Below are 26,475 nucleotides of genomic sequence, written 5' to 3' on the forward strand. Positions count from 1 at the left end.
TGCCCTTGCAATAAGGCCAACATGCCCTTTGCTTATTTGCATGCTAACTTGGGTGTACTTGTACAAGGAACACAGTCTGAGTATCAATATTTAAAAGTTTCACACCTTTTAAAAGACATTCTGCTTTTCTATTCTTACTGCTGAAATGAATAACCTCACTTCCCCACATTATCTGCCATCTTGTTTCCCATTCACTTAACCTGTCTATATCACTTTACATCCTCCTCACAGCGTGCATTCCCACCTAACTTTGTATCAGCAAACTTAGATGCATTACTCTAAGTCTCTTCATCCAAGTCATTAGTATAGATTGTAAATAGCTGAGGCCCCAGCACTGATCCTTGTGGCACTCCACTAGTAGCCGCCTGCTAACTTGCAAATGCCCTGTTTATCTGTACTGTTTCCTGTCCATTAACCAATCCTCCATCCATGCTAATTTATTACTCCCAACACCATGAGTCCTTATCTTGCGTATTAACCTTTGTGTGGCACTTTATCCAAGACCTTTTGGAAATCCAAGTATGGTTTCCCCTTTATCTACCCTACTAGTTACATCCTCTAAAATCTCTAATAACTTTGTCAAACGTGATTTTCATGAAAACATGTTGACTTTCCAACATTTTTCCAATGACTGATGTCAGGCTAATTGGCCTATAGTTCCCTGTCTTCTCTCCCTCGTTTGTTGAATAGCAGCGTTACATTTGCTAACTTCCAATTCGATTCTTTAAAATGTCTTTCAGTAACCATTTTGTGTAGAATTGTCAGAGAAAACAGTTCTATTGATACTCAGAACTAGTCCTTCCAGATTGACTTACAGCCTTAAAATTTAAGTAGGCATTATTCTACTTTATGGACTGAACATTATTTTCCCTCAAAAACCTGTATTAAATATTAATGGGTTTCATACCCTTTTATGATCAGAAACTGTGAAAAGGTATGTCAAAAACATTTCAAAAAGAAAAAGTATCTTCAAGTTATAAAACAAGATCACTAAACTTTCCAACAGCTTTCATTTCCCTGATTACTGTTCATTATACTTTGATTGACTGGTCAAGAGGCAGCTTATGAACAGGCACTGTGTGCAGCAGTCATGATGAGACATGGGAAATCAATCAAAATGTACACTTCTAACTCCTTCCACTTCATGCATTCTAAATGCATGATATATTTGAATGAGCTGTTGCTAAACTGATTTCAGTCAGCTAGCTATCTGTCCCTTTTCAAACTTAATTTTGGAGGTTCTCCGATTTCAAAAGGAAACTTCATATTCAAAACAAATCAATAGTGCATTTTACTTTCATAGGCAAAATTTATTGTTTCTACCTGGACCAATGAAATTAGTGAATGATTTGTATAAAAAAATTACAAAGGTAACATGATAGATATCCCTGGTATGCACTACGTGAGTATAACAGTATTGATTTTATTTTAATCAGTGATTCAAAACAAATTAAAGTGAAAAAAATATAACTGTCCCCATAAAAGTAAAAACCACCAATCCTAACTATTCAAAAAGCTTTCTAGTACACTATAGTCCATAAGAAATTATCCTGTGCCTGTATACCAAGGCACAATATCACAGGTTTGTGAGGTAAAGTTGATCTTGTTTAAAACCTAAAGCCAACATTTTTTTAAACCCAATTTAATTTCTGTTCATGCAAATGCAATTTTTATATTTTATAAAGTTTCTTCTCAATCTGCAGTGGAATATCCACATTAGGCACAGAAGTACACCAGGTACATTACATACAAAAAAAGACACTTAAAGAACATGTCAGTCTGCTTAAAAAGACTGTTCATGGAAGCATCCGTAATAAGAGACGGAACCAGAGTCTAGATTCAAACAAGAAGTTAAGTTATACAATGATCACAATTATCTGTGTTGCCACAAATTGGAATGCACATAATTTATATTTAATTTCAAAGCTCCATTAAAGAATTTATAGATGAAGTAGCAAACTTTACTACCACCAACTGGAAGAAATAGTTTTAAACTTTCCTCTTATTTACAGTTTGTTCAGTTAGACAGTTACATTTTCTGTATAGTTTAAAGAAATAATAGAACTGGTCAGGCTTTTAGAACTGGAATACAAATCACCCACAAATTCACTGGGTTTACATCCATATTCATAATACACAAGTCCTCAAGCACACCGTGCATGAACATCTTCTGAGGGAGTAGGAAGAGGTAAAGATGCTTCTCTTTCACAAAATAATATTCCTATGACTTGCTAGAAACTGGCAGTTCCCTCCACCACTGCCCCATTTGGGCAACTTTTCACTGGAAGGGAGGTAACTGTGAAGTTACATAAGCTTCTTGGACCTCCCTTATCATAAGGATTCTGGTCAACATTTGTTCCATTGCCTCATTACTGACTGGCTGTGTTGAATACCAGATGGGGCTATTTGGCGCAACCACTGGTTCAGCATTCAAGTAGAAGGCATCATTACGCCCTTTAGCACTCTGTGGACTATAAAAAGAATGCCATTATGACATTGTTATTCAGATGATACAGAAAAATAAAATCAAGCAATTCCCATGGTTTACAAGCAAGATCCAATAGCAACAATAAAGGACATGGAATTTCATATTATCTCATTGTAGAGTTAAGTGTTAGGCTTTAATTCCATCAGACCATCTACATAAAGCATCAATTTTGCATTCTCCCGTCAGTTATTCACTGAATGTTGCACCGACATTAAAAAAAAGTTTAAGTCCAATTTTAGATTGTGTGCGCACTTGTAGCAGCTGAATCATATATATAGGTTCAAAGCCAACTAGTTTATCTAAATCATCTGGATCATTAGTTATACAGGTTACATTTTTCTCAGCACCACTCACTAAGAGATTTAAAATGTATTTACATGTTTTACGTAAAAGTTTATAAAAGTTAGAAATGTATGTATTACATGCAAGTGCATGTTTGCAGGAATAAATAAGCAAAGAATTAGAGTCATGAATGCTAGGAGTACAAAACAGCATCACCTGGTTTCAAAACAATCTTGCTTGATTTGATTTTGTAGTTGAGATGAGTGGAATAGCAGCAATAAACTTTGCAGAATTTCTCAGGAAACGTCAAGTTGAGTAAAACCATGTTTGAACAAATTGTAATGGATAATGGGCTGAACGGCTATTCATTCTATGCTTAATTTAACTGATTTTAAATGGCTATCTTCTCACTACTAAAAACACCACCTCAAGAAAGAGGGGGAAAAAAGTCAAGCTTTCAAACAAGCTGGTAGAAAATAATTTGTTTTTGAAAGCAAGATGACTGGAGGGCGATCTAATCAACCTAAGGGAAGGTTAAAAATGCAAATTATTGGTGGTATACACACAGAGCAAAGCAAGTGATGTACATTTAGTGCAGGTGTGTTCCATATTGATATTCTGAATCACGTACATTCCCTGATCAAGTACCATAGGAACTTGCAGAAGGGAAGGTCAAATTGTCGGTCAACTTGAGACACATCTACATGACTTTTTCCATCATCAGTCTGATAATGCTGTAATGAGCAAAGAAACTTCAGGAGTAGGGAATAGTGCAACAAAATATCACAATTACTGGAAACAGGACATAAAAGGAATCTGGTATGCCTCACCATTTAAAGAGGTAGAAGTCATAAAGTTTTATGGGACACCTCAAGGGATTCTCTGAATTTTCAAGTTGTTCAACATACATATCTTCTGTGACTAAAAAAAGAAAAAACATCAAAAATTAAATTCATAACTTGCCTTCTAATGACAAAGTCATCAAAGATTATATTTGAGCTTTCTAAACAAAGAGAAATTAAAACATCAAGTCCTGATGCAGTCTGTTGAAAGGTGGTCCTTCCAACTCTAGGGCTTGAATCCAAATCCATTCCACCCATGACCAGACCAGAAGTTTGCTCTTGCAAGGGTGCCAACTGAGATGAGTTTATGTAGTCACACTTCAGTTTACAGCAGGACAGGCATGACTCTAGAGTAAAAATAGGTTAGGTTGCCAAATGCACCTAAACACGCAATCCCATTTGTGGAAGATCACAAAGATGCTTAATGCAATGAACTCCTTCAGTTGCAGGTGAGTACTCAAAATTAAGATTACCCAGTGGGAGATTTGAGGGAGGGGCAAGTTTTAAGTTATATTCAATATCTTCCATAACTGACTGAATATAGATCAACTTAGCAACACTTACATATCTATCAGTGGCAAGTTAGATGTCACAACAGAGGTATGGGACTAGCTTACAATGGTGCAAGAGGGGAGTATTGAGTACTTAAATATAAATGCTTCAAACTAAACACTTCAAGCTTATCTTGAGAATAAAGACAGATAAATGGACAATGGCCACCAGAAGTATAAACAGTTGCTCATCGGTAATTAGCTTGGAAATCAACTCGGAGCTTTACTTATAAGTACACAAATATTCTCAATTTATTTGCATATTAGGCATCAAAACCAATGCTGCTATAAACAGGCCTCCTTGTCTTCGTTAGAAATACAAAAAAAAATTGTATTTATATAGCAATTTCACAATCTCCAGCCATCCGAAAGCACTTTACAGCCAATGAAGTACTTTTGAAATGTAGTCACGTTGTAATGTAGGAAATGCACAGCAAGCTCCCATATTAAAAATAAGTTCTTTAAAATGTGTGCTACCTTTCTGTCCAGTTTGAAGTTGTCCATATAATCGTAAATATCGTATACTAGAGCATTTATCCTTTGAATTGCCTGGATTCTTCTTCATCTGCTTTAATACTTTGGAGAAAGCCAATTTGGAGTGTTGTTCGACTGTTTTCAGCATAAAATACCTGTCAAAACATTTCGCCAAAGTCTAAATGTATATCTCACTGAACTAAAATTCTTGTTCCCTTCAAATTTACCTCCCAGTTAAATGGTCTGTCGAATTATTCTATATTAAGGAACTAATATGAAATTTAGCTTTATATTTAGCTGTGAAGAAGGCATATGGGGTGTTAGCGTTCATTAGCAGAGGGATTGAATTTAAGAGCCGTGAGGTGATGATGCAGCTGTACAGGACCTTGGTAAGGCCTCATCTGGAGTACTGTGTGCAGTTCTGGTCGCCTCATTTTAGGAAGGATGTGGAAGCCTTGGAGAGGGTGCAGAGGAGATTTACCAGGATGTTGCCTGGAATGGAGAATAAGTCTTACGAGGAAAGGCTGAACATTCTAGGCCTCTTCTCATTAGAACGGAGAAGGATGAGGGGTGACATGATAGAGGTTTATAAGATGATCAGGGGAATAGATAGGGTAGACAGTCAGAAACTTTTTCCCCGGGTGGAGCAAAGCGTTACAAGGGGTCATAAATTTAAGGTGAAGGGTGGGAGATATAAGGGGGATGTCAGGGGAAGGTTCTTTACCCAGAGAGTGGTCGGGGCATGGAATGCCTTGCCTGGGGAAGTTGTTGAGTCAGAAACTTTAGGGACTTTCAAACGGCTTTTAGATAGGTATATGGATAAAGGAGAATGATGGGGTATAGATTAAATTGTCCTTGACAGAGGACAAAGGATCGGCACAACATCGTGGGCCGAAGGGCCTGTTCTGTGCTGTATTTTCTATGTTCTATGTTTTCTATATTGCTCATTTTATCTTGTAATTTTATCTTGTAATAAAAAATAAAATCTCATACAAAAGAGCCAGCCATTTTTTGTAAAAACAATTTCTACAGTACATCTAGTCTATCAAATGCACAAGATAGAATTATTCCTCATTAATCTTTAAATTAGTATTATCAGATTAATAATGCAATGGCAAGTCATACTTGGTGTTGAAGTACATCAGCGTGTACAAGAGTGTAGCTGGGGAGTGTGCTCCCAGTTGCTTACAATCCCATAGCATCTCCTCAGTAATACGACTAGGAATGACATAACCTGTCAAAAAATAATGTTAATCAAATTCTCAATTTTAAAAAATACAAAGCTTGTTTGAATGATTTACTGCTAAAAGAGAACAATGGAAAAATTTGAACTTGCAATAATGCATTAAAAAGTTTTGTAGAATTGCATGTACAAGTTCTGTATGCAGGGAAGTGAAACTTATACTGCCACTGTATTCCAAATAGCTGATCCTAACATTTGTTAGCTAATAAATCCATAAGATCCAGAGACATGATAGTATGTAAAGAGTGATGCATTTAAACAAAGATATACAACATAAAGAATTAAATCACATCAAATCATTGTTAAAGGAGTAGAAAACCAGTATATAAAGCCCAAATTTAATTTACATCTTATGAATATATGCTACAATTTTGACATGTTCAACACATCAAGTTTACAAATAATTTCAAGAGACTGGCATGTTGGCTTTCAATAAAGATTGAAGTAGAATCCTAGGAACAGCCATGACATCCACTGTTCAAAAATACAGTGGAATAAATAAGTTTTATTGATTTTCAATTGTAAATGGCTCAATACCTTTATGTAGAAGAGGAAAGATAGAATCTCCCACAAATTAACTGTTCCTCCATGGAGCCATCTTAACCCATTTGCTCAGCAAAGCTGCAAATCAGGAGTGCTCAAATTATATCAATTAAAGAAATCCCCACTGTTTATATCAGTGTACAACTAATGGGCTGTTTTCAGATTATTTTGCCCAGCAAAAAAAAAAAATTGCTATCAATCTGAATACAGCCCAAAAACACATCAGTGCTAGGAGGCAAGTGAGTCCCATCAGATTTCCTTGGCTTGTCGGCAGTCACTTCATTAATGAGGCTCTTAAGAGAAGTCCTTAACATTGTGGAGAAATTTCAGATTTGTACAGCAGCCCGATATCTCTTAAAACTGGGTCAGTGCATTACCAAAGCATGGAAGAAGAAAAGTCCTTCAACTCATCAAACAATGCAAAATGCATTATCTACAATCTCAGAAAAATCACTAATACAAGTGATTTTTTATTTAATTTGATGTACCAGAGAAACAGCCAATTTGTGGCAAGTCATAAACAATTTCTGCTGACATGTACCCAGCAGGAACTGCCCAAATTCATTCAAGTTTTAGCATACATTCAGTAAAATACTTTTATTCTATTCATTTGGACTAAATCAGAATCTAGATGCAAGATGAGAAAAGGCAGTATTGTAATCCACTGAACTATTCAGTATATGAAAATTCTTTTGGTCAGTTTTCTCCCAATAGTCTGCCTCTCCTATAGGCAGAAACTCAACAACAACTTATACTTGTATAGTGCTTTTAATATAGGCTCTTGGCAGAAGCATAATCGTACAAAAACAAATACCCAAAGAAAAGATATTAGGAAGGGTAATGTAAAGCTTGTCCAAAGAAACAGGTTTAAAGGAGAGTCTTAAAAGGGAAGAGAGGCGGTGAGGTTTAGGGAGGCAATTCTAGAACTTACAACCTAGACTAAGATGATGGCATGAGTGCCAATGGGGAAGCAAAGGAATAGAGAATGTGCAATAGGCCAAAGTTGGAGGTTTGAAACATTATCTCAGTTTCCCACTCCACAGATGCTGCCAGACCTGCTGAGTATTTCCAGCATTTTCTGTTTTTTTTGGAGAAAGCATAGTTGTTGGCAGGGTTGTAGGAGGTTACAGAGATAGGGAGTGATGAGGCTAGAGGGTGATTTAAATACTAAGATGACAATTTTAAATTTGAGGCTGTGATGAACCGTGAGTGTAGTAGTTATCAAGTGAACAGACTTGGGGCCAATCTTTAATTGGAGAAAACTGCAGGTTATCCAAGTCTCCATGTTTAACAAGCAGGCCGACAACAACAGAGACAGTGGAGGGGTCAAGAAGTGGTAATGAGGTCGAGTTGGGTGTTGTTAATATTAATGTGAAACCTGATCTCATAGTTACAGATGGAGACACTGAGTGGAAGCATGTAGATGAGAAATGGGAAGCTATCTAGGACTCCAGAGGTATGAGTGCGGAGCAGGAAGAGGAACAACTTCAGGAGATTCTCAAGATTGGTTAGCTAAGAGTGGAATCAGGCAAGGGCAATCGCACTCAGCTACAAAATGGAGAAGAGGCATTGGATGAGGATGGTGTGGCCGATCGCATCAAAGGATGCAGAGAGGTTGCAATGGATGAGGAGGAATGGTACACCATGGTCAGTCAGAGAAGACGTTTCTTGTTATTTTGATGAGGGCCATTTCAGGGTGGAAACCTGATTGGAGCGATTCAAACATGCAGTTGCCACAAAGATGGGGATGGATTTGGAAGGGAACAATATGATCAAGGACTTGAAATAAGAGGGAGGTTAGAGATTAAGCTGATAGGTGCAAGGACAGAGGTCTGGGGTAAGTTTTTTTGAAGAGGGCATGATGTCACAGATCTGTACTTGAAAAGGGAGAACCATTTACAATGTCAGCTAGCCTGAGTACCAGGAAGGGATGTTGAGTGTACAAAGAGCAGGAGGTGGGTCTCACAGACAAGATGAGTTCAGAGGACATGGGAGGAGATAGGAGAGAAACTACAGAAAGATGTGGGTTCATGGCTAGGGCAGAGGGAACCTAGGGGTATGCTTGCCTGTGTGGGCAAGGAAAAGGGATGGATACAGCAGAGACAGTTGAATGATGATCTCAATCTAAGTGACGGAAAAAATTTGTGAGCTCCTTGCACTTGTTGGAAATGAGGATGAAGCGGGGGTAGGGGAGATGGTTTTAAAAGAGAAGGTTGGTGGTGAAGAAGCAGGGGTTATCTTTGCATTCCAGGATGCCCCTGGAGTAATGAGCAGTTTTGGCAAGAGACAGCAGGGTCCAATGGTGCTTGCTGTGGTCTAGCCAAATCTACTAAGAATGGCTAACCTCTATCTGCGTCTGATACATTTCAAGTCAGTGCCCCTTGGATTTAAGGGAGCAAAGGCGGGGGCTGTAGTAGCGGGAACAACCAGGGTGGGAGAGTGTAGGGATTCTACTGGTGACAAGGATATCAAAAGGTGAAGGTGGGTGAATGATTGACCAGATTGACAACTACATAAATAAGTATCATGGCAAATGGAGAGCCCAAAGGCTGGACAATTGGAAGTTTCAAAGTGCCACTGCAAGTGACTTGAGGGAGAGATTTATTTCCCAGGGACTTGGAGTTGGAAGGGGGATTTGAGTGGTGAGACATTCAAGGAAATTATCAGAGATGGCCTTGTGTGTGATTGAGATGATGGGAATAGGAGGTCACATGAGATGGCAAGATCTCATCTGCAAATATGGGTATGAAAATTTATAATGGAGGGAAGAGGTTAAGGGAGGACAAGAAGACAATGAACTCAGAGGAAAGAGGGAAAGGAGAGTTCAGATAGAGGTTGAAATTAACAAAGTTGAGGAGTCTCTCAGTGCAGAGGCTGAGGAAAGTTATCTTGATGGGACTTTGGGGGGGGTAATAAAGAACCAGGATTTTAAAAGGTGGTGAGAGTGGTCAAACAAGGAGGTGCTCAGAAGAGGAAATGATGCCAAATGAGCAGAGGAAAGAGATCAAGGTGTGATTTGGTGATTTCTCATCCTAGAATAATCATACAGATGCCAAACCCAGCACTGGGCACCAAGGCATCCATGTCAGACCCAAAGTTTAAAGCTGACAAACTTGAAATTATAAAAGATTAACAAACTCTGATGATCTGTTTACAGCCACATAAACCTCAATGTAAATACTATAATTATGAAGGGAAATAAATTACAACTCACCAAGCGGGCTTATTTTAGGATGCCATTCTTTAAGCACTTCATGTAATCGTTCAGTAAATTTAGAATAGTAGAGATCTGCAAAAATATTATCTATTCTTCCATTTTCAAACATATGCTGTAAAATAAATAAGCGTTGGTCACAGACGTAACAGAAAAGTGAGCAAATTGTCTCATCCAGCAACAAAATTCCATTCATTCGAGTACAGGAAATATTTAAAAAGAAACATGAGGTATGAGTATAAGTATGTTCCTCCATCCCCAAAAAGGAAAGAATGCAAAGACTACCTTCTGAATACAAAGAAAGAAATAATACAGCAAGTCTGCTTCATAGGGGGAACCATCTGAATATCTTGCTTCTTTGGTCATCAAACAAAGCCCATAATTGAGTTCTACTAATGTTGCACAAAGGGCATCTTCTCTAAATTTCATTGGCTGCCGTCCTAACATTTAAAAAGAAAAGAAAGCCTATTAAAGTAACCAAAAAATCTCGCATTTCATTCATTCATCCACACTAGCTCATATTTTTTCTCTATATATGACAATTCTGAGCCACTAGAGTGAGAAAAGGGAATATAAAAACATTGCAGAAGTCTCCAGACAGGGTGAATATACAAAGTACAAAAATTGTCAAAAATCGCAAGATTCAAGAGATTCTCCAGTCTTCATAAATATCAACATTTTAACAAATTAAGTTTAAAGTTTTTGTTTAATTCTGAATCTTTTTTGCAAGCTATTTGAACACGAGTACTGATGATGGCAAGGGTACTGACTTAGAGAAGTCAAAGAGCCTGATGGTGCAAAGGAATTGAACAGTCATTTCTCAAAAAGGTAACTCAAACTCAATTAGTCCTTTTTCCCTTTTGTCAAGAAAGTCTTGATTGCCAACTTTAGGACAAAAATATTCACATGATACACCAGGGTAAAGGACATCATGGAGAGGGTGCAGAATATTCTGCAGGGGGAAAGGAGTGAGCCAGAAGTTGTGATACATGTCATAAAGGACATGTCACCAATGACAAAGAAAGCAAGTACTCGGATCCTAGAGTCAGATTTTTAGGAGCTAGGGAGTAAGTTAAAAAGTACGACCTCAAAAGTAGTAATCTCTGGATTATTCCTAGTGCCACGCACTAGCAAGTATACAAATAGGAAGATAGGGAGGATCAATGTGTGGCTTAAGGCATGGTTCAGGAGGCACCTATTCAAAAAGCTACAGGTAGCACCTCAACAGAACTCAGGGGGAGGCTTTAAACTAAATTGGCAGAGGTTGGATACCAGCACATAGAAGTAGAAAAGAGGAATAAGGTGCATAAAGGAGCAAGAATGTTGCATAATACTAGAAGGAAATAGTATCATATTAGATAGCAGCAGACTAAGAAGGACTACGAGTAAGACAAAGACAGGTTTACAATGCATGTATGTAAACATACAAAGGGTGGTGAATAAGGCTGATGAGCTACAAGCACAAATAGCCATGTGGGTATATGATGTAGCAGCAATAAAGGAAACATGGGACACTTAATAGTCAAGGATACAATGTGTTCAGAAAAGATCAAGGGGGCAAAAAAAAGGGGCGTGCGGTGGCAGTACTTATTAGGCAGGACACTAGTGTTGGAAAGGGAGGATGTCCTTGAGGAGGCAAAGACAGAATCCATTTGATTAGAATTGAGAAGCAAAAAGGGTATAATCACATTAATGGGGTTATTCTATAGGCCTCCAAATAAAGAGAGATCGAGGATCGAATCTGCAGGGAAATCAGATGTGCAATAACAATAGAGTGGTGATATTGGGTGGCATAAATTACCCAAATATTGATTTGGATAACGTTAGAGTAAAGGGTAAGGAGGTGGAGGAATTTCTGAAATGTGTTCAGGAGAACTTCCTTGACTACTATGTTCTCAGTCCAAACAGGAAGAAGGCATTGCTGGTTCTGGAAGCCAGAGAATATGCAGCAGAGACTCTGACCATCATTTTCCAATCCTCCTTGGCTACAGGCGTGGTGCCAGAGGACTGGAGGATAGCTAACGTACCATTGTTTACAAAGGGAGAAAGAGATAGATCAAGTAATTACAGGCCAGTCAGCCTAACCTTGGTGGTGGGAAAATTATAGGAAAAAATTCTGAGGACAGAAGAAATCTTGATTCAGAAAGACAGGGATTAAATCAAAGACAAAGACAGCACGGATTTGTTAAGGGAAGGTCAAGTCTGACTAACATGATTGAATTTTTTGAGGAGGCAACAAGGAGGGTCGATAAGGGTAGTGCATTTGATGTAGTCTATATGGAATTTAGCAAGGCTTTTGATGAGGTCCCACAAGACAGGCTGGTCATAAACGTAGAAGCCCATGGGATCCAAGGCAAAGTGGACTGGAAGGCTGTTCCAGTGGGGTTCTGCTGGGCTCAGTACTAGGTCCCTTGCTTTGCGTGATATATCAATGATTTGGGCTTGAATGCAGTGGGTATGATATAGAAGTTTGCAGACGATACAAAATTGGCTGTGTGGTTGATAAAGAAGAAGAAAGCTGTAGACTGTAGGAAGATATCAATGGACTAGTCAGGTGAGTGGAACAGTGGCAAGTAAAAGTTCAATTGGGAGAGGTGTGAGGCAATGCATTTGAGGAAGGCTAACAAGGTAAGGGAATACACAATAAATGATAGGATACTGAGAAGTGTAGAGTAACAGCCCTCTGTTACCTTGGAGTGAGTGTTCACAGATCACTGATGGTGGCTAGACAGGTACATAAGCTGGTCAAGAAGGCATAAGGGATAGTCATGGAATATAAAAGCTAGGAGGTTATGATGGAACTGTAAAACACTAGTTAGGCCACAGCTGGAGTAGTGTGTACAGGTCTGGTAAACACACTGTAGCAAAAGATATGATTGCACCAGACAGGGTACAGAGGAGATTTACAAGGATGTTGCCTAAACTGGAGAATTTTAGTAATGAGGAAAGATTGGACAGACTAGGGTTGTTTTCTTTGCAGCAGAGATGGAGGGGAGACCTAAGTGAAATGTATAAAATTATGAGGGGTCTAGATAGAGTGGATAGGAAAGCCCTGTTCCCTTTGGTTGAGGGGTCCTCAACCAGGAGGCATAAACTTAGGGTAGGATGTTTTAGAGGGGATTTGAAGGGAATTTTTTTTCACCCAGAGGGTGGTGGGGATCTGGAACTCACTGCCTGAAAGGGTGGTAGAGGCAGAAACCCTCATAACATTTAAAAAGTACTTGGATATGCACCTGAAGTGCTGTAACCTACAAGGTTACGGACCAAATGCTGGAAAGCGGGATTAGGCTGGATGGCTACTTGTCAGCTGGAGTGGACACGATGGGCCGAATGGCCTCCTTCCATGCTGTAAATTTCTGTCATGCTGCAAAATGAGGTGGGCCATGTGGACCAGGCATCTGTGGGGGAACACTTGGGCAAGAGTGATCATTGTATCATAAGGTATAAATTAGTAATGGAGAAGAGCAAGGCATAATCTAAAGTAGAACTTCTGATTTGGAAGAGGGCTATCTTCAATGGAATGAGAAAGGATCTAGCCAGGGTAAAATGGACCCAAAGATTGACAGCAAAAACTATAATGGAACAACATGTAATCTTTAAGGATAAGATGTCTCAGACACAGGCTAGGTGCATTCCAATGAGGGTGAAAGGAAAGGGAACCAAAGCCAGGACTCCTTGGATAATGTGGGAGATAAAGAATATGATGAAACAAAAAGTGTGTGTATTATGCATGTCAGGTGAATTCTTCAAGAGATAACCAGGTCAAATACAATAAGTTGAGAGGGGAAGTGAAGGGAAAAATAAAACTGGCAAAAAGAGAATGTGAGAATAGAATGTCAGTTAACATAAAAAGGAACCCAAAAATCTTCAACCGGCATGTAAGTAGTAAGTGGGGAGCAAGAGACAGGGTTGGTCTGTTAGGGACAAAGAGGGTGATATTTGCTTAAAGGCACAGGTCAAAACTAGAAGACTTGATTACTTTCTATCAGTATTTACTAAGGAAGAGGATGCTGACAAAATAATCAGTAGAAGCAGAGATAGTAGCAGTAATGGAAAGGCTGAAAATTGATGGGAAGGATGTACTCGAATAGCTTGTTATGCTTTGAGTGGATAAGTCACCTGATCCAGCTGGCTTGCATCCCAGGTTGCTAAATGAAGTGGGGGTGGAGATAGCAGAAGCGCTTGCTACAATCTTCCCTAGATATAGGGGAGATGCCAGAGAGTGGCAAATGTGACACCCTTATTCAAGAAAGGGTGCAAGGACAGTCCTAGTAATGACAGGCCGATTAGTATAACAATAGAGGTGGGTAGGTTTTAGAAACAATAATCGGGGGGGGAAATGAACAGGCACTTGGACTGGTTTGAGTTAATTAAGGCGAGCCAGCACATATTTGTAAAAGGTAGATCAACAAATCTAAATTGAATTTTTTGATGAAGTAGCAGAGAAGGTTGATGAAGGGAAAGCAATGGATGTTGTCTATATGGATTTTAAGAAAGCATTTAACGAAGTAACACATAAAAGGCTAGCTAACAAAATTTGAGGCTCGTGGAATAGGAGGGTCAGTGTCAGATTGAGTAAAAATTGGCTTAAGGACAAAAACAGTGAGTCATGGCAACTAAGACCAAGAGAGATTTTGGAACTCTGAAAGAAGAACAGAAAGTGCCAGAAATACTCAGCAGGTCTGGCAGCATCCGTATAGAGAAAAACAGAGTTCACATTTCAGGTCTGTGACCTTTCATCAGAACAGGTTGTTTTTAAGACTGGAGGGTGGTAGACAGTGGTTTTCCTCAAGGTTCAGTGCTAGGACCACTTTTTTAAAAAAAAAATATATATTGAAAATAAATGACTTGGATATTGGAATAGAGTAACAGTTCAAAATTTGCCAATGATACCAAACTTGGAGGTGTGGCAGACAGTAAGGAAGATACTAATTGACTGCAGCAGGACACAGTCTAGAAGAATGGGCAGACAACAGGCAGAACAAAATACATACAAAGAAGTGTGGGATGATGCATTTTGGCAGAAGGGATAGAGAGAGGCAATGTAGACTAAATGGCTCACAGTGTACAGGCACAGAGATACCTGGGGGTTCACGTGCATAGATCTTTGAAGATGCACATATTGAGAGTAGTTAGCAAAGCATATGGGATCTTGGGCTTCATAAATAGAGGTATTGAGTACAAAAGTGGAGGAGCAGGATCCAGTCGTCACAGTCCATGGACTGTGGTCCATGGTACCAACGACATAGGCAGGACAAGGAAAGAGGTTCTGCGTAGTCAGTATGAGGAACTAGGCACCAAATTAAGAAGAACCTCAAAGGTAATAATCTCTGGATTATTACCTGAGTCACGTGCAAACTGGCATAGGGCAAAGAAGATTAGAGAAGTGAATGCATTGCTCAAAGATTGGTGTGGTAGAAGTGGGTTCCGGTTCGTGGGGCACTGGCACCAGTACTGGGGAAAGTGGTGGCTGTACCGTTGGGATGGTCTACACCTGAACTGTGCTGGGGCCAGTGTTCTAGCGAGCCACATAACTAGGGAAGTAGAGAGGGTTTTAAACTGAGTAGTGCGGGCAAGGGATCAAATTTAGGAAGACACAGTAAATCAAGGAGTAGAGACAAGGCAAGAGAGAAAGGTATTAATATGAGAAATGATAAACCGACTGACAGGAAGGGACAGAGCGTACAAACTTGAGAGTAAATCAACAGATAAGACTAGAGGTTACAAAAATAATAAAAGGACACAACTAAAGGCGCTGTATCTGAATGCACGTAGCATTCAAAATAAAACAGATGGATTGAGCGCAAATAGAAATAAATAAGTACGGCCTGACAGCCATTGTACATGACTGTAGGACGACATAGGTTGGGACCTGAATATTGAAGGATACATGGCATTTAGGAAGGACAGGAAGCTAGGAAAAGGTGGAGGGGTAGCTCGGTTAATTAATGATGGTATTAGCGCAATAGAGAAGGATGAGCTAAGTTCAGGAGACCAGGATATAGAAGCAGCTTGGGTAGAGATGAGAAATCATAAAGGCAAGAAGTCACTTGTGGGAGTGGTGTACAGGCCACCTAACATTAACCACACTGTGGGATGGGGTATAAAGGAAGAAATAATGGCAGCTTGTCAGAAAGGTACAGTGATAATTATGGGAGAATTTTAACCTACATATAGACTGGAAAAATCAAATGAGCAGAGGTATCCTTAATGAGGAGTACACAGAATGTTTTCGGGATAATTCCTTGGAACAATACGTTCTGGAGCCAGAGAGTAGGCTATACTAGACCTGGTATTGTGCAACGAGATAGCAATTATTAATGACCTCATAGGTAAGGCACCCCTAGTTAGCAGCGATCATAATATGACTGAATTTTACATTCAGTTTGAGGGAGAGAAGAGTGGGTCCAAGACTAGTATTTTAAACTTAAATAAGGGCAATAATGAGGGCATGAAAGCAGAGCTAGTTAAAGTGAACTGGCAAATCAGGTTAAGGGATAGGTCAATAGAGATGCAGTGGCAGACATTTAAGGGGATATTTCAGAATACACAGAATAGATACATTTCAACGAGAAAGAAAAATTCCAAGGGTGGGACCCACCATCCGTGGTTAACGAAAACAGTTCAAGGTAGTATCAAACTTAAAGAAAAAGCCTATAATTGCACAAATATGGGAGGCAGGTCAGAAGATTGTACAGAATATAAAAAATAGCAAAGAAGGACTAAAAGATTGATAAGGAAGGTAAAATTAGAGTACGAGAGAAAGCTAGCTAGAAATATAAAGACAGTAAGAGTTTCTATAGATATTTAAAAAAGAGTTAACAAAGTGAGCGTTGGTCTCATAAAAAGTGAGTCTGGGGAATTAATAATGGATAATAAGGAGATGGCAGATGAATTGAACAGATATTTTGCATTGGTCTTCACTATTGAGGATAAAAGTAACATCCCAGTTTGAGCTGCAAGTCAGGAAATGGAAGGGTGGGGAGGAACTCAAGAAAATTACAATCACCAGGGAAATGTACTGAACTAATTGTTGGAGCTGCGGGCTAGCAAGTCCCCGAGTCCTGATGGACTTCATCCTCGGGCGTTAAAAGAAGTGGCTAGTGAGATAGTTGATGCGTTAATTTAAATTTTCCAAAATTCCCTAGATTTAGGGAAGGTTCCTTTAGATCGGAAAATAGCCAATGTAACTCCTTTGTTCAAAAAGGGATGGAGACAGAAAGCAGGAAACTACAGGCCAGTTAGCTGAACATCTGTCTTAGGGAAAATGTTAGAAGCTATTAAAAATGTTATAGCAGGGCATTTAGAAAAATTCAAGGTAATCAGGCAGATCAAAATGGTTTTGTGAAAGGGAAATCATGTTTCACCAATTTATTGGAGTTCTTTGAGGGAGTTACATGCGCTGTGGATAAAGGGGAACCGGTGGATGCACTGTACTTAGATTTCCAGAAGGTATTTGATAAGGTACCACATCAACGGTTATTGCAGAAAATAAAAGCTCATGGTGTAGGGGATAACATATTGGCATGGATAGAAGATTGGTTAGCTAACAGGAAACAGATTAGGCATAAATGGGTCATTTTCTGGTTGGCAAGATGTAATGAGTGGTGTGCCACAGGGATTTGTGCTGGGGCCTCAACTTTTTACAATTTATATAAATAACTTAGATGAAGAGACCAAAGGTATGGTTGCTAAATTTGCTGATGACACAAAGATAGGTAGGAAAGTAACTTGTGAAGAGGACATAAGGAGGCTACAAAGGGATATAGATAGGTTAAGTGAGTGGGCAAAGACCTGGCAAATGGAGTATAATGTGGGAAATTGTCCACTTTGGCAGGAAGAATTAAAAAAAAGCATATTATCCAGAGAGAGAGAGAGACTGCGGAGCTCTGAGATGCAGAGGGATCTGGGTGTCCTAGTGCATGAATTGCAAAAGGCTAGTATGCAGGTACAGCACGTAATTAGAAAAGCTAATAGAATGTTATCGTTTATCGCAAGGGGAATTGAATACTAAAGTAGGGAGGTTATGCTTCAGCTATACAGGGCATTGGTGAGACCACATCTGGGAGTACGGTGTACAGTACTGGTCTTATTTAAGGAAGGATGTAAATGCGTTGGAGGCAGTACAGAGTAGATTTACTGGACTAATACCTGGAATGAGTGGGCTGTCTTATGAGGAAAGGTTGGACAAGCTAGGCTTGTATCCACTGGAATTTAGAAGAGTAAGAGGCGACTTGATTGAAACATACAAGATCCTGAGGGGTCTTGACAGGGTGGATGTGGAAAGGATGTTTCCCCTTGTGGGAGAATCTCGAACTAGGGGTCACTGTTTAAAAATAAGGGGTCGCCCATTTAAGACAGAGATGAGGAGAAATCTTTTCTCTTGGAGTGTTGTGAGTCTTTGGAATTCTCTTCCTCAAAAGGCAGTGAAAGCAGAGTCTTTGAATATTTGTTAAGGCAGAGGTAGATAGATAAGCAAGGGGCTGGAAGTTTATTGGGGTAGGTGGAAATGTGGAGTAATCAGTTCAGTCATGAACTTATTGAATGGCGGAGCAGGCTCGAGGAGTCAAGTGGCCTACTCCTGCTCCTAATTCGTATGTTTGTATGTAAAAGCAGGGAATTTATGCTGAACCTTTAGAAAGCTCTGGTTAGACCACAACTAGAACACTGTGTCCACTTCTGGTCACCACACTTTAGGAAGGATGTGAGGGTCCTTGAGAGACTGCAGAGATGATTTACCAGAATTTCCCAGGGATGGGGTTGGGGGATTTTAGCTGCAACGTTAGCTTGGAGAAACTGGGGTTGTTCTCCTTGGAGCAAAGGAGATTAAGGGGAGATTTAATTGAGGTGCACAGGAATTTGACAGGTTTAGATAAGGTAGACAAAGAAAAGCTGTTCCCATTACCTGATGGTCAAAGATCAAGGAGACACAGGTTTAAGGTTTTGGACAAGAGAGGCAGCCTTCTGTGCCATAATGACTCTGACTACATTAAACATATTTTGATTTGACGGGGGAGGCGGTGGCATAGTGGTAATGTCACAGGACTGGTATCCCAGAGGCCCAGGCTAATGCTCAGGGGACATGGGTTCGAATCCCACCATGGCAGATGGTGAAATTTGAATTCAATTAATAAATCTGGAGTTAAAAAGCTAGTCTAGTGTGACCATGAAACCATTGTCGATTGTTGTAAAAACCCATCTGGTTCACGAATGTCCTTCAAGGAAGGAAATCTGCCATCCTTACCTGGTCTGGCCTACATGTGACTCCAGATCTACAGCAATGTGGTTGACTTTTAAAATGCCCTCTGACATGGCCACTCAGTTCAAGGGCAAATAGGAATGGGCAATAAATGCTGGCCTAGCCAGCGACGTCCACATCCCATGAACGTATAAAAAAAATTTCAAATTCATAAAGCAACTTCATAAAATGGATTTACAATAAACAGAACCAGAATAGCTAACCCACAAGTAGCCAGTCTGCTAAACTGCTGTTACATAATTACTGTCAATTTATAGGTAAGAATATTTGAATGAGAATTTGCCTTGTAGATTTTGCTATAAATTTAACACAAACACAAAGGAATCTTAAGGTGACAGTCCCAACCGTAACACCAGCCCTGCTAAAAATTCAAGGCTTGTATTGCTCAGTCAGCTTTCACAGATCTGTCCACAGTTACACTGGCTGAATCCTAAACCACAGCAGCTGCAGATGTGCAAAATCACTGATCAAACAATTGTAGATATTAAGCTGGCAGGTTAAAAAAAAACTGTTCCATTAAGCATTTTTATTACTACAAACTAAAATTCACATGGCAGAGGATAAGGTATTTGTGAGTAGCTGCTAGGCTTGACTTTTTCTTAAAGTAGCTAAGTGATATTATTACAAGATAAATCTCAGCCAATATCAAACAGTTTCATTTTTTATGTAAATCCTCCTCTTCCCGGTTAGATTTTTGTACAAGTGCAACAGCTTTATAACCCAAGTTTAACTTATGCTAATAAACAGGTAAATTATGCCTCCAGTTGTGAATCCCAGCCTCCCTAATTGAACAACAAAAGTAATTCTTAAAAGTTATAGAGAGCAATATGCAAAATAGGCAAATTAAGCATTTTAAACAACATTTTAAGATATAAAGCAAATCATTACTTCCTGGCAAAGGTGGGTTTTTCTCAGCTTCCTTCATTATTTCTGCATTCTTAACTTGAGCCCAGTTCTGCCAGACGCTAGCTCCTTCTTCTGGTTTTAGAGACTCAGGAAGCATTAAATCAGCCTGTACCTCAATTTGCTGTTCCGTCGCATGTGTCTGCATCGCTTGGGCCTACACATAAAAAAACCCACGATATTTGTGCAGGTACATGGCATACAATTCCGCAAATATATTCTCTTGGGCACTTGGTGGATACAATTTTGATGATTTACTATTCAGAAACAATTTCCTCTATTTCAAAAGGCTTCCTCTCACACTTAAAATACAGTAATAGCTTACATTGTTATACAATCAGAAGACACTAAATTTTAAGTCAAAGAACAGACCCTGCTCATCAAAAAAACTCAACTTTTGCATAGCTGGTGCTTGCATATTGTACAAATTGTTAGTCTTCGGTGACATTATTATACAACAAATGAACAGCTTACCCTCTCCAAATATTCTGAGATCTGACTGATTTATCCAATAAGTTCTCCTTCATACTGAGTCAGTGCAGATTTTCCAAGTTGACATGCCACTTAACACAACGCAAGAATGACTGTAGAAGTGAATAAGCAAGCCCTGCCTCAAATCCTGCCAACACATTTATCCCCATCTGTCAGTTTTGTGCACTCTTCAAAATGTTGACTGCTTGCTCAGCTATCAGTTACCCTTGGTACCTTCTTTAAGCAGCCAGTTTTCACATGTAAGTCTCAATACTGTGTGTCAGGTGAGGGGCATCACAGAATAGCTCTATTTTCTCACTCAATATTGTCACATCTGCACTTTCACCAGAAGTTGCTGGGCAGTGATTAGAACTAGTAACCTAGGTCAATTCTCCCCTCCTTGAACTAAGACTACTCGTGGTGCCCAAGACAAAAGTGAAGCTTTTTTTTTAATCTTTGTGCATCGTGTTACTGTCTTTTTCGATCAGAGTACATAGGGAAACATTTAAAAACAGATTCACTCAAGAGAAAATGGTCCAGTTTGTTTTGATACACAGCAGCCCAAAACAGAGGTTGGCCCCGAAAATCTGCAGATCTTCAATTCTGGTGTTGGTACGGTAACCCACTGCCTCAGATCCCAGCAGATTATCCAAATTTGGGGAAGAGGTTTGCTTATTTTAATAGAACTGCTGGACACCTGCAACACTATGGCACATCTCAGGAGCACAACAGCAAATTTCCAGGGAAATTACAGAGAGGTGCAAAAACAATAGAGCAGTGATAATTAGTTATCCTAATATAAACTGGGACAGTAATTGGGTAAAGGGCAGAGAGGGGAAAGAGTTTCTGAAGCGTGTTCAGGAGAATGTTCTTGATTAGTATGTTTCTAGCCCAACAACGAAGGAGGCATTGCTGGATCTGGTTCAAGTGGATCAAATATCAGTAGCGGACCATTTAAGGAACAGTGATTATAAGGCTAGTAACATAAGCTTTAGGTTAGCCATGGAAAATGACAAGGAGCAATCCAGAGTGAAAGTACTTGATTGGAGAAAGGTCAATTTCAGCAGGGCGAGAACAGATCTGGCCCAGAAAATTGGAATCAAAGACTGAAAGGCAAAACAATTGGCTGCCTATAAAGAGGAGCTGGTTTAGGTACCGTAGAGGTACATCCCCACCAGGTAGAAAGGAAAGGCAACCAAAGCCAGAGCTCCCTGGATGACGAAAGAGAAAGAAAGTAAGATGAAGCAGAAGAAAGGTGCTTTGACAGATGCCAGGTTGATCTTCCAAGTGAGAACCAAGCTGAATATAGAAAGTTCAGAGCAGCAAAGGAAGGAAATAGGAGAAGCAAAAGGGAGAGTATGAGAAGAGACTAGCAGCTAACATAAAAAGGAATCAAAAAAGTCTTCTACAGGTTTATAAATAGCAAAAGGGTGGCAAAAGGAGAAGAGCCAATTAGGGACCAAAACAGGGATCTACGCATGGAAGCAATGGGCTTGGTTGAGGTATTAAATGCATACTTTGCATCTGACTTTACCATGGAAGATGCTGCCCAAATCATAGCAAAAGGAGGTAGCCGAGACACTGTATGGGATAAAAAATTGATAAAAGAGGCAGTATTAGAAAGGCTGTCTGTACTTAAAGTTGATAAGTCAGCAGGACAGGATGGGATGCATTCAAGGATACTGAGGGAAGTAAGGGTGGAAATTGCAGAGGCACTGGCCATAATCTTCCAATCCACCTTAAGATACTGGGGCAGTGCCAGAGGACTGGAGAATTGCAAATGTTACACCCTTGTTCAAAAAGGCGTGAGGATAAACCCAGTAATCTTTCAAGAACGAGTATCTGGGACAAAATGAACAGTCACTTGGACAAGTGTGGATTAATTAAGGGAAGGCAGCATAGATTTGTTAAAGGCAAATCATGTTCAACTAACTTGACTGAGTTTTTTGTTAAGGCAACAGAGAGGGCTGACAAGGGTAATGTGGTTGATGTGGTGTACATGGACCTCCAAAAGCTATTGGATAAAGTGTCAATACTAGACTAGCCAGAAAAGTCGAAGCCCATGGAATAAAAGACAAAGTGGCAGCAGGGATACAACGTTGGCTGAGTGACAGGAAACAGAGTAGTGGCACCACAGAAGTGCCAGGCAATGACCACAGAACACAGAACAAAATACAGCACAGAAGGAGGCCATTCAGCCCATCGTGTCCGCGCCAGCTGAATAAGCTATCCACCCAAACTAATCCCACCTTCCAGCACCTGGTCCATAGCCCTGCAGGTTACAGCACCGTAGGCAATGAATTCCAGACACCCATCTCCCCTTGACATTTAATGGCATTACGATCGCTGAAACCCCATTATCAATGTCCTGGAGGTTACCATTGACCAGAAACTGAACTGAAGTAGCCATATAAATACCGTGGCTATAAGAGCAGGTCAGAGAATAGGAATTTTGTGGCAAGTAACTGACCTCCTGACTCCCCAAAGCCTGTCCACCATCTACAAGTGAGTTTTTGTGCTTACAACTCTTGCACTGTGCTCCAGAGCTGTTCTTATACTTAGCACTCAAAACAAATTTGGCCCAGTGCACCAGATAAATGGCAATTAGGGCTTGCACCATGCTCTGAAATTCTTTTTAATATTTTAACTTACATGACATTTACTCAGGGTGCTAGATTGCATACATGAAGATTTTTAAGCTCCTTGCCAATGTGAACTGCATTTGAAACCAAAGATTCGGTTGAATGTTTTTCACAGCTGAGAGTTACCTCTTGCTCTATACAATCCAGTTTGGTGGATGAGGAAGTCTTTCCCATTCCCACAATGCATGGGTGTAAAGTAGGTTCTAAATTTCAAATTGTCATTCTGTTATGCATTACCAATGTCTCATCACCTAGAAAATCTAATTGTCTCAATGTAGTATTTTCTTTTCAAATGAAAAGTAACACAAAGATAACAGGCAGAGAATGAAAAAGACTTCTACAACGGTTCCCTCACTGGTTTAATTTATATCCACCTCAAGAACACAAATTTATAATTAGTTCCCAGATCAATCACGTCCACAAATACCTGTATTTGCTGTGGATCCCAGTATTTCAGAGACTGATAGGCTCTCCCACCAGCTTGTATTGCAACAGGAATATGAAGATTTCCATTCACATTCACAAACTGTGTTGAGAACGCAGCTGTCACAGATGGATGCATCATTTTGTCCTGTAGGTTTTTCCCACCATCTGACAGGACTGGAGTCTTGTCCTTGTCCTCTTCTATTTTGATCCCAGTCATACTCATTGGGATTTCATCAATTTGGACTAGGTTACAGCTATCATGAGGAATTGCAGTATGGAGTACAGTCTGGCCTTCTGAACAAGGTGCAGGAGTCGTATATATAGTCCATGATTCAGTGTTGGATAATGGGCCAGTAGCTGACGTGGTAGCTGGAACAACACCATACAACTGACTGCTGTCTACTGTAAGCAGTTCCTGACGAACAGGAATGTAGCCTTGTTGGGCCTGAGAAGACAGAGTAAGAACAGTGGTCACTGTATTTTGCACTGAAGGTTGACTCATGGTATAGCTTTCTTCAGTTGGTAAATCAACTTTCCTTTTTTTCACAGGCTGTGGAACACCTGAAGAGCTCGACCTTCTTTCTTGTGCTATAGAGTTGACAGCTTGACTGCCAGATTGTGGTTCCTCAGAAGAAGTCTGTGACTGCAGTTGAACTTGCATCTGCTTTGCTTGCAAGGACTGGTGATCCGTTTGAATTTCCAACTGGTGGACCTGTTGTGCCTGTACATGGTGAGACTGTATCTGCTGTTGTCCTAGTGGTGACCCCTGGGATGCATGTTGTTGAATTGGAGAACTAATAGGTCTAGCTAATTCAAGCAATGATCCAGCAACATCAGCACTGTCCATGTATATGTAGTGTCCTCTTTGTTGGTACATTGTAACAGGAGTTTGAACAAACTGCTGGACTTCTTCAGACCCTTTGCCATTCATGGAATCCAGAAATTCCTTCATGCGATGCTGTGGTATTGTCCGCGCTTTCATTCGTAAATATTCCTCATAGGGAATTGAGTTTTCCAATGAATGATTCATTTTAGACAACTAAAAAAGAAAAGTGTATTAGGTAAATAAGAAGAAGCAAGGACAAACTTTTCCTTATAAATTAACTACTTTGTAACAATTAAGTTCCAAATCAAAATAATTTTCTTAGTACATATCTGATTTAAGGATGCCTTTATTGTTCAACAATAGACTTTACTACTAATAAACAAGCACAAATAAAAATAAAGCACCATTAATGATCAGGATAAAAGCAAATGATTTTACAAATGAAAGCTTAACAAATAGGAGATGAAAAATGAATCAAAACAAATTAGCTGGAATGTTCATCTCAGTGTAGGAAAAGCTGAGAGTATGCACCCAAGAAAAATTGTGAATAAAACAAGCAGTCACCAAAATGGAACGAAACAATGCAGAAACCCAAATATATTAAGACTACAATAAAAGGAAGAATTGCAAGAGCAAAGCAATTTCCTAAAATAGGTTTTTAAAAAAAGGTGCAACAAAAGACACAAGAGCATAGACCAGACCAAAATAAGTATAAATATAAAAATACCCTTCAAGTATAACAGCAAAACAGCCGGAATTCAACATTTTTTAAAAAAAACGGCAGTAACTAAAACTATTAAATTTGTGTAATACACCCAATATCCTCCAGGATTTTGAAGTCAGTGTGGCAAGGGTACTATTTTAAGAGACGATCTTAACAAATCCTCCAGACCAAATGCTATATATGCTAGGTAGCTGAAGTAGACATGGGAGGACAGTTGGATGGCACTGACTACTGTCAAGAGGGAGTCTACGAGCACAGGTTCCACAAGATTATAAGTAAGCAAATGTAGTAACTTTTCTTTATTTCCTTATATAGGGCAATACATTTGGCCTAGGTAGTACAGGCTCATCAACTTATCAATAACAGGTAAAATAATGGAAACAACTCTCAGACATAGATTGAGAGAGTAGCCGTACAGCTGAAGGAAGTAAACTGAATGGGAATTGGTCAAGTTTGAAGATGACACCAAACGAAGCGCCACAGTTGAATCAGAGGAAGCAACTCCTAATTAACAAAATAAGTTGGGCAGCACAATGGCAGATGCAGTTTAATGCAAAAGTCTAAGAGTACGTAGGAAGGAAAAACAGACAACACACACTGCACAAATGTCACTGAACTAAGGAATAAAATCTAGGAGTCTTAGTAGACTCAACTCTCAACATGCACAACAGCATGTTGAACTATATAGCCAAAACACAAGTCAAAAGAAGTCATAATCAAACTGTAACCTCACTGACCAGACTACATCGAGTAGTGTATCTTGTTCTAGTCACAGGGATGAGTGCTGGCTGAAGTGCAAGGAATAACCACAAAGTTGATGCAGAAGGGATCGAGGGTGCAAGGTTTTGGAGGAGAGTTGCAAAGGGGAAAACTCAATGGTTGTTAAGATTAGACTGCAATGGAAAAATAGAAGGAGTGAAGTTAAAAATAATCAAAGAAATTAGGGTGCAGGCAGGTCAAGGCCATGAGAGGTTTGTAAATGATCCTGAAATTGATTCACAGGGAGACACACAAAGAGAAACTGAAGCTGGTAAGGACAGAGGTATTGGATGCATTGCATTTGACTTTATAAGGGAGGGGACTTTGGCTGTAGCTTTCTAGATTATCTGAAATTTGGTGAACACAGGAAGTAGGAAAGCTGACCAACATTAGAAAAATAGATCAGAGATAAAGCTGGGCATGGATGGGGATTTCTAAAGGACAGGTTCTGAAGTTGGAAGAAACCAATTTTACAACAGATTGGACATAAGACAGAGAGTTCTGTTCATGTTTAAAAGGGAACTGTGCACTGCCAGTCTTAGTCTGAGTTTGGAACCATCGCGTTTCATTGGAATCAGCAACAGAGGCATCTAAGTCCCAATGAACACCATAAAAGCTTTGTTTTGTCAACATAACAGCCCTGAAGCAAATATCAACTAAATGATCTTAGTACAATAGTAAGTGGTGTACCATGTTATGCCCTATGTCCTGCAAATTAATTAAGATGCACTTGCACCTCAGCTGCTGTTCTGACACCAGTAGCTGCAGTTCAGGTTCCAGCTAGGCAAAACATTATTTACTTTGCTTAGCCCTTGTCTACTGGTACTC

The 26,475-nt window shown here is 39.6% G+C and overlaps 1 protein-coding gene across 1 annotated transcript in view; it reads right to left on the minus strand.

Annotated features, from left to right (window-relative positions):
* Nucleotides 1-1,019: 1,019 nt before the first annotated feature.
* Nucleotides 1,020-26,475, minus strand: part of LOC137384753 (transcriptional regulator QRICH1-like) — a 39,476-nt gene continuing 14,020 nt past the window's right edge. Inside the window, exons 2-9 of the mRNA XM_068059157.1 lie at nucleotides 23,340-24,377; nucleotides 19,785-19,956; nucleotides 9,923-10,077; nucleotides 9,638-9,752; nucleotides 5,763-5,871; nucleotides 4,641-4,792; nucleotides 3,601-3,691; nucleotides 1,020-2,471 (exon numbers count right to left, since the gene is read on the minus strand). Coding sequence (XP_067915258.1) covers nucleotides 2,279-2,471; nucleotides 3,601-3,691; nucleotides 4,641-4,792; nucleotides 5,763-5,871; nucleotides 9,638-9,752; nucleotides 9,923-10,077; nucleotides 19,785-19,956; nucleotides 23,340-24,368 — 2,016 coding nt within the window. The 5' untranslated portion in view covers nucleotides 24,369-24,377 and the 3' untranslated portion in view covers nucleotides 1,020-2,278. The remainder of the gene's footprint in view (nucleotides 2,472-3,600; nucleotides 3,692-4,640; nucleotides 4,793-5,762; nucleotides 5,872-9,637; nucleotides 9,753-9,922; nucleotides 10,078-19,784; nucleotides 19,957-23,339; nucleotides 24,378-26,475) is intronic.

Source organism: Heterodontus francisci, chromosome 27 (genome assembly GCF_036365525.1).
Source record: "Heterodontus francisci isolate sHetFra1 chromosome 27, sHetFra1.hap1, whole genome shotgun sequence".
NCBI classification, from domain to species: domain Eukaryota; kingdom Metazoa; phylum Chordata; class Chondrichthyes; order Heterodontiformes; family Heterodontidae; genus Heterodontus; species Heterodontus francisci.